Here is a 16,030-nt window from a genome sequence, read left to right on the forward strand (position 1 = left end):
GTCCTCTCCATAGGACACCTCACAGCATGACAGTTGGCTTCCTCAAGTGAATAAGAGAGAAGAGCCAGAAAAGGCAAGCAAGACTAGAAGCCAAAGTTTCTTGGTAATCTAATTTCGGAAGTGATATCCTATCACATTTGCTGTGTTCTGTTTGTTAGAAGCAAATTCCCGGGTCGAACCATACTCAAGGGGAGAGGATTAAATACGGGCATGGACACCAGGAGCAGGAGATCACTGGGGGCCATCTTAGAAGCTGCCTGCCACATACTTGTGTAAGATATATCTATAGATGCCTTAAAAAAAAAAAAGGTTCTGTACTTGCTTTTGTCATGTGATAGTGTATCTTGGAGCAATTTCTAAGTCAGTACAGAAAGAGCTCCCTCATTCTTCCAACAGTGGCATGGCATTTCAGCCCCACCTCTACACAGAGCATTCTTCGGGCATGCCATACCAAACCTTCTTAAAAGTCCCATATTGATGGATATTAAGGGCATTTTTGGTCTTTTGCTGCACACCTTCTTTACCTGTGTGAGAGTGCATCTAGAAGGTAAATTCCTACAAGTAGAATTGCTGGGTTAAAGGGTATGAGCACTTCACATTTGGATAGCTATGGCCAAATAGACATTCAAGGGAGGTTGTACCAATTTATTTTTCAACTATGAAGTATAAGAATTGTCTACTTACCCACAGCTTCTTGAAGCATTTTCCCACAAGTTTTAATGAAAAAGGAAAAGAGAGATCACAGGAGAAAAACTAAAATTCAAAGTCCAGTAAACTGGACAAATTGGAGTAATTAATTCTTATTAACCAGAAATGGAACAAGGCTCTGATATCTGCATAATTTTGATCTGGATTTATCAGGTTATTTTCCTAGTTCAATATACAAATGAGAGGCGGGACCCTTTAGTTTAGGCCCAAGTATGCCTGGTGATCTCTTGTGGCTCCTGTCCCTACACTCTTAGAGTTGTGTGGCTTTCTTAACAACATTGAATAGATAGCATATCAGATTCCAACTTCATCTGGAGGATATGGCACTAATAGCTAGTGATATGGTTTGGCTTTGTGTCCCCACCCAAATCTCATCTCCAACTGTAATGCCCAAGTGTTGAGGGAGGGACCTGGTGGGAGGTGACTGGATTATGGGGAAGGTTTTCCCCATGCTGTTCTCATGATGGTGTGGGAGTTCTCACGTGAGCTGATGGTTTTAGAAGTGTTTGGAAATTCCCCCTTTGCAGCATTAATCTCTCGCCTGGTGCCGTGTAAGTTGTGCCTGCTTCCCCTTCTGCCATGATTGTAAGTTTCCTGAGGCCTTCCCAGCCATGTGGAACTATGAGTCAATTAAACCTCTTCCCTTTATAAATTACCCAGTGTCAGGGAAGTTATTTACAGCAGTGTGAAAACAAACTAAAACAGATAGCAAAGCAAGTTTACACTGATTAATTACTTACTTTTGAAACTTTACAACTGTGGCCACTTTTGACTTTTTTTTTTAACTGATGTTTCAGTCATTAGAAAGACAGAATGTTGGGGGTAAAAAGAAGTCTTATAACTCACACTTAGCTTAAATGCTGCAGCTTTTCCCCAAATTCTGAAATCCTTTCAGCGTCTATGTGTTTTCATACACAAATACTCATTTCATTAAGGTAGATTGTTCCCTTGTTAGACAAGGAAAAAACTTTAGAGTTTAAAAAATTATTTTGTACTTTGGGTTGAAATAAAAAATCTGTTGCTTTGTGTCTCTTGCCAAAGCTTTCTTCTCTAAGTGGTCACAAGGAAAAAGTTTTTGTTCCTTGTCAACAGCTCCCATAGCTTCCTCAGGTCTGCTCTTCTCCAGGAGGAGTATTTTTTCTTTTTTTTCGAGACAGGGTCTTGCTCTGTTGCCCAGGCTGGAGTGCGGTGCTGTGATCGTAGCTCACTGCAGCCTCAGACTCCTGGGCTTAAGTAATCCAGGAGGATGATTTTAATTGGCATCATTCCTTTTTCCCAAAAAATAATTTTAAGATACACCACGACCAGGCACGGTGGTTCACGCCTGTAATCCCAGCACTTTGGGAGGCCAAGGCGGGTGGATCACAAGGTCAGGAGATCAAGACCATCCTGGCTAACCAGGTGAAACCGCAGATCTACTAAAAATACAAAAAATTAGCCGGACGCGGTGGTGGGCTCCTGTAGTACCAGCTACTGGAGAGACTGAGGCAGGAGAATGGCGTGAACCCGGGAGGCGGAGCTTGCAGTGAGCCAAGATCACACCACTGCACTCCAGCCTGGGCGACAGAGCGAGACTCTGACTCAAAAAACAAAACAAAACAAAACAAATGAACCACAACACGAATTCCTCTCCTCTGAAGATACTGAAATGGGAAAAGTTCCCTTGTCCCCCTTGCAGGGCGTGTGAGGGGGGAGTGGCTCGTTTCTTCAGTGCCCCGCTGCTCAGATCTCTAGGGCAGCATACAGACATGCAGGTTGTGGGGCTCTAACCCCATGGGAGTGTCTAGGGGTGAATGTTTACAGCTCCTGAAGTCCCAATGTGCTACCCTGTGCTGTTTTAGTTTTGCCGCCTATAGGCGGCTTGTGTTAACCAGTTCAATTAGACCTCTACCTTGTTGCAAGGACAGAGGACTTTTTGTATCCTGGGTTCTTGTCTCGGTGTACCAGAATAATCGGATCACACCTGGGCTTGGAGAATGAGTGCAAGGTTTTATTGAGTGGAGGCAGCTCTCAGCAGAAGGGGGAAGTTATAAGGGGAATGGGGTGGGAAGGTATTCCCTGGAGTCAGGCTGCTCTGTGGCCTGGGCTCTCCACCCGCTGCCCCAGCCAAACTCCAGGCCGTTCTGCTTCTGCCAGTTGGTGGCATGCTGCTTCCTGTCGGTGCCTTCCTCTCAAAGTCCAGCCGCCTGTGTGTTCCTCAGCTGATGTGCTTCTCTTGACATCCAGCTGCCTATGTGCCTTCGTGCTAGGGTCTTGGGGGTTTTTATAGGCACAGGATGGGGGCATGGTGGGGCCAAGGTGGTCGTGGGAAATGCAACATTTGGACAGGAAAACAAAAATGCCTGTCCTCACCTAGGTCCATGAGTACAGGTCCGGGGGATAAGCCCTCACCAGGAACCTGCCCTTCCCTTCCCAGCACTTTCCTGCCCCTCTTCCATATCAATATTTCTGCTCCCCCTGCCTCCCTCCTCCCCCGCCTCCCTCCCTGACTGGTGCCGCCCCTTGCTCCACGGGGTCCCACCAACCGCCCAAGGGCTGAAGAGTGCGGGGGCATTGCGCTGGCCACTCCGCCTGCTGCCCCAGCAGGGATCCACTAGGCGAAGTCAGCTGGGCGTCTGAGTCGGGTGGGGACTTCGAGAACTTTTATGTCTAGCTGGAGGATTGTATATGCACCAATAAGCATTCTATGTCTAGCTCAGGGTTTGTGGATGCACCAATTAGCACTCTGTATCTCGCTAATCTGGTGGGGACTTGGAGAACTTTTATGTCTAGCTAAAGGATTGTAAATGCACCAATCAGTGCTCTGTGTCTAGCTCAAGGTTTGTAAACACACCAGTCAGCACTCTCTGTCTAGCTCAAGGTTTGTAAATACACCTATCACTGCTCTGTCTAGCTAATCTGGTGGGGACTTGGAGAACTTTTATGTCTCCCTCAAGGTTTATAAACACACCAGTCAGCACCCTGTCAAAACGGACCAATCAGCTCTCTGTAAAATGGACCAATCAGCAGGATGTGGGTGGGGTCAGATAAGGGAATAAAACCAGGCTGTTGGTGCCACCAGTAGCAACCCACTTGGGTCGCCTTCCAGGATGTGAAGCCTTTGTTCTTTTGCTCTTGGTAATAAATCTTGCTGCTGCTCACTCTTTGGGTCCATGTCGCCTTCATGAGCTGTAACACTCCCTGTGGAGACCACGAATGCACAGGGATAGACGAACAACTCTGGACACACCACCTTTATGAACGGTAACACTAACCGCGAAAGTCTGCAGCTTCACGCCTGAAGCCAGTGAAACTACCAACCTACCAGAAGGAAGAAACCCCAGACACACTATGTTTAAGAACTCTGACACTAACCGTGAGGGTCCACAGCTTCATTCTTGAAGTGAGACCAAAAACCCACCAATTCCAGACACAGTTGCACAACAATGTGAATGTATTTAAAGCCACTGAACTGTACACTTAAAATTGCTAAAAGGGTACATTTTAAGTTAGATACATTTATCACAATGAGAAATTATGGCATATCAATCACAGCAGCATCTCCAAACATTTGAAAAGTAGTTGTATATATATCTGAAATCTACTATTCATAGAATCGACAGTTTTGCCCCACCGTTGAAATCTTCACTTATTCCACAGCGAGCCTCTGAGGGCCATTTGGACTTTCTTTGAGCACAACTGATGAGACCAAAAATGAGCGGTTAGCCACAGCTGGACTATTCAGAACCTTATCCTAAGAATTTGGAATTCGATTGCAGAAACTTACTGTTAGTCTCTGTGTAGGGGTAAAGGTGAGGTAATATGGTTGAGAGCTATAGGGCAGTCATCTTTTTCCATGTTCATTTTTTATTCAACAAATACTTATTTTTTGTCTACTCTGTGTTAGGCATTGTGCAAGGTGCTGGGATTCAGTGGCATCCCTGACCTCCTGAAACAGAGCAAGCCTGACTGTAGAGAGATCTCTAAAGTTATTTCTCGTATTTTTGTTAGACCTGATATTTTGCATACTGTTTTCTAGTAAATGAACAACACAGTATGCTATGATTTTTAAAAATTACATTTAACTTCCTCTCTATTTTTTAGCACGTTTTTCAGCACCAGGACAAGCGTAATTGCTCAAGGAAAGCTTGGTTGACAACAACAGGAAATTACAGTCTGAATTGTAACAAATGTGGCAAGAGCACCAAGATCACTGTTCACAGAAAATGTACCAAAGAAGGTGGGTGTTCTGTTTACCAGTGGCAGCAGCGACACCACGTGGCAAAATAGTAAATGATGTGTGTAATTCCTATGCCTGCCTGCATAGAAATTACTCAATTCTTGAACAGCAAAAAAAAAAAAAAAAAAGCAAAAATTGGGCATGAAAGGGGATCTGTATTATTTCACAATTAGTACTTGAAGGGAGACTTTTAAGTCTGTTTCAAATTAGCATAATTGGAATTTTTTTTAAGTGAGGTAACACTGTGCTAAGGTCTTCATCCTGCCCTCTCAGAAGTTAACCCCAGAGGTGAAATCTTGAGAGCTGGACAGACACTCCCAGTGGTTCTAGAGTATCCTTCATTAGGTCTTTCCTTACTTCTCCCAAACCAATCTTCTCCTGTGTTTCCATAAAACTGTTTTTGGTGCTGATTTCATTCATTAACAAATATTCATTGAGTACCTGCATGGTGCTTACTCTGTTCTAGGCATTGCAGATGCAGCAGTGAACAAATCAAACTAAAATTTCAGCCTGTATTTCTTAGAATCTTGTTGTGATACATCTGTCTCTTTTATTCCCTGCAAGTTGTTTGACAACAGGGACCTGTCTTATCCCATCCTCACTGGAACCACACCTTCTACTCATTGAATTCCCCAATAACAATTTCAGAACTAAATTGATTAAAGATGACTGTATTTATTAGGACCATTCCCAACTCAGTTCTCTGGTGGGATCAAAGCTGTGTCCTTTCAGCCAGAGACAAAATACAAAAACAGAAACTTCATTATAGATCCCATGGTAAACTTAATAATGGCCCTCCAAAGATGTCCACACCCTAATCCCCAGAACCTGCAAATATATTGCCTTACATGGCAAAGGGACTTTGCAGCTGTGATTAAGTTAAGGCTCTTGAGATGGGAGATTATCCTGGATTGTCATAGTAGAGCCAATGTAATCACAAGGGTCCTTATAAGAGGGAGGGAGCAGAGGTGGAGAAGAGATAAGGGTGGAGGCAAGCGTCAGAGAGAAGATACCGATGGAGGAGAGGGCCACAGACCAAGGAATGCAGGTAAATTCTAGAATCCAGGAAGGGGAAAGAAAAGGATTCTTCTTCAGAGACTCCAAAATGAACACAAGCCTGGTGGTACATTTTATATTTCTGACCCCCAGAGCTGTAAGATAATACATGTGTGTTGCTATAAGCCACTAACTTTGTGATAATTTGCTACGGCAGCAATAGGAAACTATACAGATTTCTACCTGTCCTCCTCCTAATCTGTGTTCCACACTGCCCATTTTCACTGGTGTGCAGAGTGGGACATTTCTACTTTGTTCCCTTATTTTCCCAAGTCATGGAAATGTCCTGGTTATTCTTGACAAAAGCCTCTAACAATGTGCCTCTAACAGGGCTGTCTGACCGTCTAACAGGGCATTCTTTGGCGTATCCTCACAATCCCTGAGTTTTCTTAAGAGAATTTTAAATGCTATTCAGTTCCACCGTTAGCTAAATATATATATATATAAAATTCAATGTACAACCCAAAAAGTTATCCTCATCCTCATAGAAATACTAAAAGCATCTCACTAGAGTCAGGAATGAGACAAGCATGTTTGGCCGGGCTCGATGGCTCATGCCTGTAATCCCAGCACTTTGGGAGGCTGAGGCGGGCGGATCACAAGGTCAGGAGATGGAGATCATCCTGGCTAACACAGTGAAACCTCGTTTCTACTAAAAATACAAAGAATTAGCTGGTGGCGGGCGCCTGTAGTCCCAGCTGCTCAGGAGACTGAGGCAGGAGAATGGTGTGAACCTGGGAGGTAGAGCTTGCAGTGAGCCGAGATCACCCCACTGCACTCCAGCCTGGGCGACAGCGAGACTGTGTCTCAAAAAAAAAAGACAAGCATGTTCATTAGCACCACACTTAACATTATTCTGGGGGTATTGGCTAATGTAATTATACAAGAAAAAAGTATAAAAATTTTTTATTTTTATAAAAAAAAAGGAGGCAAACTGGTAATTATTTGCAAATATGATTGTATACCTGAAAGTTCAGGGGAATAAACTGAAAACCTATGTAAATAATGTAAGAATTCGGTAGACACGTTAACAACATTAATTTGTCAATAAACAGCTTATTTAGGACATACATAAATACAAAAACTTGCTATATCCACAGTAACAACAGAAAAGACAAAATGCCTAACAAAGTAACAGAAAATACGCAAAGTTAATGTGAAGGAAATGGAACAAAACTTGAAAAAGAAGAAAGGTATGCCATGTTGTTTTGATAGAATCTTACCACTATAGCAATGTCAAAATAAAGCCTTATGTGTTTTAAGACCACTGTTACTAACAACTTTTGTTATTAACAGATGAAATTGATAAGGGAAAGTCTTCTTTCATTTTCTTTTCATAACTTAATTATCCACCCCGCCTTTAATATTACCTGGTCTTGTCTCATGCGTTTCAGTCAATATGGGGATATGTAGGCTTCGCACTGGCCAAAGCCAGGTCACAAGTTAAGTGAGGCCTTATCTTTGGTGGTCCAAGTCAAGCCCACCTTTGGGTTGCCTGGCCATGGCAAGAGAGAGCTCCCCAGATTTGCTGTGTGCTGGTTCTCATGACCTGCCACAGGCACCTTGAGTCCTCCTTTCTCTCTCTCTCTGTCACTCACACACACACACACACACACACACACACACTCTCAGGAACACTAATTTCCATTTCCACAGTACGCCATCTGGACCCTCCTAGATTTTATTAACCTTGTTGATAAAATAATTCCTACACAGTAAAGGTTTCCTTCTCACTAGGATCATAGTTAGAATGGCAATTTCTGTATCTTCATCATGGCGCCAGTGTATTCTTGGGCTACGTACTTTTTGACATTTTTTGTAGAGACAGAGTCTCACTTTGTTGCCCAGGCTGGAGTGCAGTGGCGCAATCTTGGCTCACTGCAACCTCTGCCTCCTGGGTTCAAGCAATTCTCCTGCCTCAGCCTCCGGAGTAGCTCGGACTACAGGTGCACGCCACCATGCCTAGCTAATTTATTTTGTATTTTAGTAGAGAAGGGGTTTCACATGTTGCCCAGGCTGGTCTCGAATTCATGAACTCAGGCAATCGGCCTGCCTTGGCCTCCCAAAGTGCTAGGATTACAGGTGTGAGCCACCGCGCCTGCCTGCCACTGCTAATTATTATTGTCAAAGGAATCTGTATATAATCAATAAGTGAGTCAGGTAATTTGTGTGTGTGTGTGTGAAAGGGGGAGCAGCTGGTGTTGCTACTGAAACCTTACTCATAACACTTACATTGTGAGGTGGGTGTGGGGCAGGCAGTCAAGTTCATCAGAAGGAATTTTCCATTCCACATTGACCACACCTCTGTAAAGGCTGTTTCCTAATTATTCCTAGAAGCAGCTAGGATCTCTCTTAGCAGAAGACATTAAGTCTGATTTTTAGTTGTCTCTCTTTTTATCTTCTTTCTTCAGAGCCTAGCACATACTAGAAACTCAATAAATGCCAAAAAGCAAATGGAATGTCCCTTTTACCAACCTATATCCTGAAGCCCAGAGAGCAGGGAAAAGCTGCTTAAAAACTGTCTAGAATGAAAATGCCACCAAGTAGGAGCAGTCCATTGGCACAATACAGGAGGTTGTAGCTTTGGGGCAATCATTTTTTAAGGTCTCTATCTTTTAGCATGCACAGGTTCCACAGCTGTTTGTATTGTTAAATACTCTCTCCACTCCACTTTTTTCCTCCTTGAAGAAATCAAAACATTTTTGGTGGGGAGGTCTAAAAATTATTGTGAGCCCTAGGCACTGAGCCTCCTGTACCTGACTAATAAGTCAGTTCTGGTTGATGCCTGGGGGAACTGGTTGGTAATGTTTTGATCAACACCCCAGTTAAGAATTACACTGTACATCAGAACTAGAAAACTGAAATGCCTACAAGCAGGTTGGGTATGGGGAATTTGTCCACTGTGTATGATGAGGGGGTGGCTAAATTGGTGTGCATAGCTCCCTTCCCTAGAAGTCACTACAGGCCACATCACCTGGATTGTCCCCCAGTGTTGCCAGACTTTCCCATTTTTCAAGAAAGGCTAGAAACCCTGAGTTTTATGTAAAATCTCTCTGTTTTAAAATGCTAGCTGAAATTTCAAAGAAAAAAATCTCCCTGAGTGAATCAAACAAAACATCTCAGTATTGCATATATATGGCACTACTTTGTAATTTCTCTTGAATGTATCTGCTGCAGGAAGAAGCCTTAAAAACAAATGGCAGGTGTGTGGGCACCAGAGAATCAACACATCAGGAAGAGAAAAATGGCATGGTTTTAGTGTAATTGTAAAAAGGTAATATTAGTTGCAGTAAATTGCTTGATTCTTACTGTTTATGTGTAGTCCCTTAGCACTAATAATTGTTAATCTAATTATTCAGATTGCATAAAATTCCATTTGGATTATTTTCATGCTATTTCACTTTCCTGAATTTGTAATTTGAGTAATAGGGCCAGAATTTCATGTATCAAGAACTCTTGCTCATAATTGTGATGTTCAATTTTTTTTTTTTTTTTTTTTTTCCTGAGCTAGGGTCACTCTGTTGCCCAGACTGGAGTGCAATGGTAAGATTCCCAGTGCTCTGGTGGTCCTCCCACCTCAGCCTCCTGTCTGGGACTACAGATGTGTGCCACCACATCTGGCTGACTTTTAAATATTTTTTTGTAGAAATGAGGTTTTGCTGTGTTGCCCAGGCTGGTCTCGAACTCATGGGCTCAAGCCATCTGCCTGCCTTGATCTGCCCGCGTTGGCCTCCCAAAGTGCTAGGATTATAGGCCTGAGCCACCGCACCTGGTCATGATTTTGAACTTTTAAAAGTGTACTTAACCCTTAATAAAGGCCTATGTATTATTTCTAGTCACATCACATTTGTCTGACTTGCTTTGGGGCTTACGGTATAAAAAAGAAGAAAGAAGTCTGCATTGTTTTTAATTCTTTAGGAGTATTTAGTAAAAATTATTTTAAAAATAAGTAGAACTTTGGGGATTTGCCTGAAAAGCTGCATATATTCACTCTTTATTATTATTATTATTATTATTATTATTATTATTTGGAGACAGAGTCTCGCTCTGTGGCCCAGGCTGGAGTGCAGTGGCGCCATCTCGGCTCACTGCAAGCTCCGCCTCCCGTGTTCACGCCATTCTCCTGCCTCAGCCTCCGGAGTAGCTGGGACTACAGGTGCCCGCCACCGAGCCCGGCTGATTTTTTGTATTTTTAGTAGAGACGGGGTTTCACAGTGGTCTCGATCTCCTGTCCTTGTGATCCGCCCTCCTTGGCCTCCCAAAGTGCTGGGATTACAGGCGCATATATTCACTTTCTAGTGACAAAATCAGCCTGTGGCATTGTTAGAACACCACAAGGCATACCCAGTCCCACTTCTCTTCATCTCAGTTGATGATTTCACTTTCTAATCCTATACTGTAAACAGTTAAGATCTAGGCCCGGCGCGGTGGCTCACGCCTGTAAACCCAGCACTTTGGGAGGCCGAGGTGGGTGAATCACGAGGTCAGGAGGTCGAGACCATCCTGGCTAACATGGTGAAACCCCGTCCCTACTAAAAATACAAAAAAATTAGCCGGGCGTGATGGTGGGCGCCTGTAGTCCCAGCTACTCAGGAGCCTGAGGCAGGAGAATGGCGTGAACCCAGGAGGCGGAGCTTGCAGTGAGCTGAGATTGTGCCACTGCACTCCAGCCTGGGCGACAGAGCGAGACTCCTTACCAAAAAGCAAAACAACAACAAAAATAACCAACAAAACAAAACCCAGTTAAGATCTAGTGTGCTGAGCTCTTCAAAGTGGGAAGGTATAGGTTCCTTGGAAACAGAAGAAAGGTCTCTCATTTAGGATTGGTGGGGAGGGAGGACTGTAAGCCTTCCTGGAGGAAGGGACATCTTCACCAAGAGTAGAATTGGATTACACTTCAATGAGAGGTCAGGGCAAGGTTGAGGGAAGAGGCCCAGAACTGAAAAAGTATGACAGAATCCAGCACTGGAAGTAAATTCAATTGCGTTGGAGGGTGCAAGTCATTCTAATTTCATGTGTAGCACTTGTCAGTTTCTGATCATTTCTTGTTTCCTGTCTGTTCTTCTACCCTCATACCCTCATACAGAATAGGAGGCCTGGCCTGCTGATTCCTTAGTCACTGGCACATAAGTCTGTTAATCTTTCCTGAGGGGCCAGCCTTGTGTCGGATCCTGTTCTAAGTGCTTCCCTCGCTCCCCACCCCCGCCATTCAACAAAATTCTACTTCTTCAGAGCCGGTTCAAATGCTTTATTCTCTATGACCACAATCCCTCCCCCGCCCCGTCTCTTTTCCTCACTCTTACTCTCAGAATTAATTACTTCTTTCAGAGGTCCCTCAGCTATTGATCCTTCCTTGCAGCATCAATTTAGTTATGCATAGTATTAGTTTGCGGTTTCCTTGTCTCCTTCATTTCTCATTAAGTTTTAAAGCATATGAAGACAGTGCATGTTTATCTGTCTCTGTAAGCCCTACAACACTTTGGGCAGGCTTTTACACACAAAACGGGGCTCAAAAATATTTTGAATAAATGAATTAGGGAGAGGTCCACGAACGCCCTCCGCTCCCACCCTAGTCCTCAGAGCAATACTTTAAAATAAAAATCTGACCATTTCAACCTTGTTAAAGGCCGATCTTCATTCTGAGAATAGCTTTTTTTTTTTTTTTTTGAGCGGAGTCTCGCTCTGTCGCCCAGACTGGAGTGCAGTGGCCGGATCTCAGCTCACTGCAAGCTCCGCCTCCCGGGTTCACGCCATTCTCCTGCCTCAGCCTCCCGAGTAGCTGGGACTACAGGCGCCCGCCACCTCGCCCGGCTAGTTTTTTGTATTTTTTAGTAGAGACGGGGTTTCACCGTGTTAGCCAGGATGGTCTCGATCTCCTGACCTCGTGATCCGCCCGTCTCGGCCTCCCAAAGTGCTGGGATTACAGGCTTGAGCCACCGCGCCCGGCGAGAATAGAATTCAAACTCCTAAGCACGATGGTGACCTCAGGGCGCTGTGTGAACCTGCACCCACACCCCGTCCAACCACGTCCCTCTCCACACCTGATCTAATAAAATGACTGCTTAGGTGACCTGCAAGACCGGCTGTACTAATTTATGCCACAGGCTTTTACCTCAATTACTCCCTCTTTCTGGAATGTCCTTTCTTTCCTTGCCTGGCCTGATTCAGGCATAGTCTTCTCAAACAAGCTTTCCTTCTTTGAATCTAGGTCCTGATTAATAACTTTTTAAAAAAGTACTAAGTACAGAAAAGTTTAATATGATGCTCCCCCATTTATGTGATTAAAAATGAAAACAATACTAAAGTGTAAAATGTAATCTTTAAAAATGTCACACAACTTTACATGCATGCTAGATTTAGAACACCGTCTGTATTTACGATTTTCTCTCATTGACTGTCTCCACGCGCACCCACTCTGCAGACGCCCTTAACAGTGTCTACTGGATCACCCTCAGGTTGGGTCAAACGCTCCTCTTCTCGGCTTTTCGGGCGCAACCGTATGTCAACATTCACCATCTTAAGATGAGCAGACTGCAAGCGTGGGAGCTGCCGAAGTGGCGAGAACAGCGTTTCCGTCGATCAAGCGCCAGGCCACCGGTCAGCTCCAGTCCTATTTTGAGTTGAAGTAAAAGCTACTCCCTAGATGGCCAGTGCACGTCTTTAAAAAGCGGCTCCCTTCCCACAAAGGAAATACGACTGGTTCGCATCTGTCAAGGGTTGGCGTTGGGATAAGAGAGTGAAATATCAGCTGGCCCTGGACAAGGAGATACTCTGAATTCCCGGACCCAATAACGTGACCAAACACCGTGACTCCCAGGAAAACTAGCGTAGTGAGCGCGGCTGAGGAAATTACTGACACCGGAAGTCACGTGAGCGGCTTCCCCCAAGGTCGCTATCTCGACAGTCGACTATTCAGCCTTGCAGGCTCCTCTGGCGGGCTTCGCTGAGATCCGCTCTTTCGGTGCTCGACTCGCCCGTGCTGCTGCTGCCGCCGAAGGAGGGGCAAAGCTCAAGATGGCGGACAAAACGCCAGGCGGATCTCAGAAGGCCAGTTCAAAGGTAATTTCTGACAAAATTTCGTAAGTCAGCGGATCTACCACTGTCGTCTGGGGCCCACAGACGCTTCTGGCCTGTGAGAGGCGATTGGGATTGGGGTCTGCGTTCTGCTCGGGACGGTAGGCCCGGGCGCCGCCGCACCGTGGTGCGCAGGTTGAGAGGCCTGGTATCTCCCCTTATTCCCAGCCTGGATTCAGCTCGAAACTGGCGTGCCCAGGGGGTGGTGGCGTGAGTGCTTCGGCCCGCACTTGGCGTTGGAGTGAAATCAGGAATTCAGATTGAGGTCTGAAGTCGTGAAAACGCTCTCCTGTATTTCAGCTTCCTGCGCCCTGAGGCCTCCAGACAGCGCCTGGGAGAGAGGCGGGAATCGCTTCCCGGTGCTTAAGTGCTGCTTTTTTCTCGGTTTTGGATCTCACTCACTTCCGGCCTCCCTCAGTTTCCCTCCAAGGAATAAATAATCTTTAGGGTCGCCAGCTGTGAGGGGAGGACCACTAGGGCAAAGACGCGAAGTGGGAAATGCAGAGGCGGGAGCAAGCTCTCCTTTGCAGTGCTTCATAGCCAAGGTTAATGTACACGCTACACGTGGTCTTTACCTTAAGGGGAAGTAAAAAGCACTTTTTAGGGTAGAGGACTCGTGGTCTCTTTCTTCATGTTGAAGAAACACAGTGAAAAGAGAAGCCCCGTAGACTTTTAAGCTACATACGATTAGTAAATTGCATTTGTGTTTACAGGGAATCCTGTGCACGTATTGTGAAACCAGTGAGCTGTGGTAGTAGTTCAGCATTAGTAAGGTTGGGTTCTTAGTTGCCATCTTGGGCGGGACATTTAATCGTTGTTTGCTTTGGTTTTCTGGTCTCGAATATATTAATTGGTACTGCCACTAGGTAGTTAAACTTCCCGATGCTGATGCAAAAAGGTGTATAACACTTTTTTAGGTGCTGGGGACTGTTACATCTTAAAGAGTATGTGTGACTATAAATCAGTTATTAGAAAGTTAAATTTACTGTAGGAGAGAAGCTTGCTTTTACAGTTCTGAGAAACATCAACTCGTTTTCTACTTGCGTTCTCTAATCCGACTGTTTATGCCACTTGGTGAATGATGTACACCAAAATAATTAGTTCATAATTAGTAATGGTCTTACCAGACATCCTTTAGTTACGTAGAAACTTTGATAAGGGGCCAGTTTCGGCTGCTTTACAAGGTGTTGTGTCAGTTTTTTTCCCTCCTCAGTACATTTCGTCTTCTCCCCCTCTTTGGGGGCGAGGGGAATACAGGGGTAACTCGCTCTACCAACTCTTCTCAACAGACTCATGACAAGAACATACCGTTAAGGAGCTATTACTAAAGTTAGCTACGTTCATAACAAGTCATGCATAAGCCTCACAATTTCTGTTTCTTCTCAAAGTAATATTTTAAGTATTCCCTACTTGAGGTCTTGGATACATTGAAAACATTTCAATGTCTGTGTTCAGACTTCCTTCTGAAATAGTACTTTTCATGATTGTGAATGATGGCTGTTCCCTATAAATAAATTATTGGATTATCCAGTAATCTTTTCTGTTTATATTGTCTTAGATTATAATCTCTTGGTGCTGTTAACAGATTTCTTACTGATGTCTGTAAAAGGAATCAGAATATCTTAACTAATTTGGAGGCTGCATAATGTAGTGGGAAGATTATGAATTTTGTTAGCAAAAGAGATTTGGGTTTAAATCGTGACTTGGTAATTAATTATATTTGCGATAATATTAAGGCAGATTGCTTAAACTCTGGAACCTCAATTTCCTCATTTGTAATGTAGATATAATTCTTTTTTTACAAGGTTGATATAAGGATTAAATAAGCTAATGTCTATAAAGTACAACATAATAAATTGTAGTTTCTTTCCCCTCTCCTTTTTTGTTTTTAGAGGAAATAAGTTCTTAACTTTCAAAATGTCAGGATAAATTTTAAACCTGTGATTTGGAATCTAAGTAATCAGCCGTCATAATGACTGCCCAGATAGCTGCTTTTTATTTTTATTTTTATTTTATTTTATTTTATTTTTGTGAAGAAGTCTCACACTGTTGCCCAGGCTGGAGTACTGTGGCACAGTCTCTGCTCATTGCAACCTCCGCCTCCCGGGTTCAAGTGATTTTCCTGCCTCAGCCTCCTGAGTATCTGAGAGTACAGGCGCGCACTTCCACACCCGGCTAACTTTTTGTATTTTAGTAGAGATGGGGTTTCACCATGTTGGCCAGGATGGTCTCGATCTCTTGACCCTGGTGATCCACCCGCCTCGGCCTCCCAAAGTGCTGGGATTACAGGCGTGAGTCACTGTGCCCCGCACTGCTTTTTATTTCTAACACAAAATTTGTTAGAGAAAGTGTAAGATCATTTTGGCTAATACTACAGTATTTGGAATTTCTAGCCTTTGATATCTGGTTTGATTTCCTTTCCCCAGGAAAGAACAGATGAGTGGCTTATGTTTTACAATACAGATGGAGTGAACAGATACTTCTGTTTCATGTTTCGTCGTTTTCTTTGGTAGTTAAATTCCCATTAATATGGATAGGGATGCTTATATTTCTAGACATTGGGAAAATGGTAATTTTCAAATATACAGTATGGCAAAACTATTAACATTTCTTAATTATAAAAAGATTAGATTAGATAACCTCTACAGGTCTTCTAGTTGCTTTTTTTTTTTTTGAGACAAGAGTCTTGCTCTGTCGCCCAGGCTGGAGTGCAGTGGCACAATCTCAGCTCACTGTAACCTCTGCCTCCCGGGTTTGAGCGATTCTTCTGCCTCAGCCTCCCGAGTAGCTGGGACTACAGGTGCCCGACTAATTTTTGTATTTTTAGTATTTTAGTATTTGTATTTTAGTATTTTAGTATTTTGTATTTTAGTAGAGACGGGGTTTCATCTATTGGCCAGGCTGGTCTGTAACTCCTGACCTTGTGATCCCCCGGCCTCGGCCTCCCAAAGTGCGGGGATTACAGGAGTGAGC

General features: G+C 44.0%; 2 protein-coding genes across 2 annotated transcripts in view; both read left to right on the forward strand.

Moving 5' to 3' along the window:
- Positions 1-210: 210 nt before the first annotated feature.
- Positions 211-12,810, forward strand: LOC144339461 (uncharacterized). Its single transcript, XM_077994094.1, has 5 exons — positions 211-272; positions 2,387-2,462; positions 4,792-4,927; positions 9,161-9,257; positions 12,439-12,810. The coding sequence occupies exons 1-5, from the start codon at positions 211-213 to the stop codon at positions 12,605-12,607; spliced, it is 540 nt and encodes a 179-aa protein (XP_077850220.1). The 3' UTR covers positions 12,608-12,810.
- Positions 12,811-12,987: 177 nt separating this feature from the next.
- U2SURP (U2 snRNP associated SURP domain containing) overlaps positions 12,988-16,030 on the forward strand; it is a 54,261-nt gene continuing 51,218 nt past the window's right edge. Inside the window, exon 1 of the mRNA XM_028843754.2 lies at positions 12,988-13,042. Within this exon, the coding sequence (XP_028699587.1) occupies positions 12,998-13,042 (45 nt within the window). The 5' untranslated portion in view covers positions 12,988-12,997. The remainder of the gene's footprint in view (positions 13,043-16,030) is intronic.

The sequence above is a fragment of the Macaca mulatta genome, chromosome 2, assembly GCF_049350105.2.
Source record: "Macaca mulatta isolate MMU2019108-1 chromosome 2, T2T-MMU8v2.0, whole genome shotgun sequence".
In the NCBI taxonomy this organism is placed as follows: Eukaryota; Metazoa; Chordata; class Mammalia; order Primates; family Cercopithecidae; genus Macaca; species Macaca mulatta.

Coding starts and splice junctions, on each gene's coding strand:
- LOC144339461 (XM_077994094.1), top strand. CDS start 211: ATGGACACCAGGAGCAGGAGATCACTGGGGGCCATCTTAGAAGCTGCC. Junction 2,463..4,791: donor GGCAGCATACAGACATGCAG/GTTGTGGGGCTC, acceptor TCTATTTTTTAG/CACGTTTTTCAGCACCAGGA. Junction 4,928..9,160: donor CAGAAAATGTACCAAAGAAG/GTGGGTGTTCTG, acceptor TATCTGCTGCAG/GAAGAAGCCTTAAAAACAAA.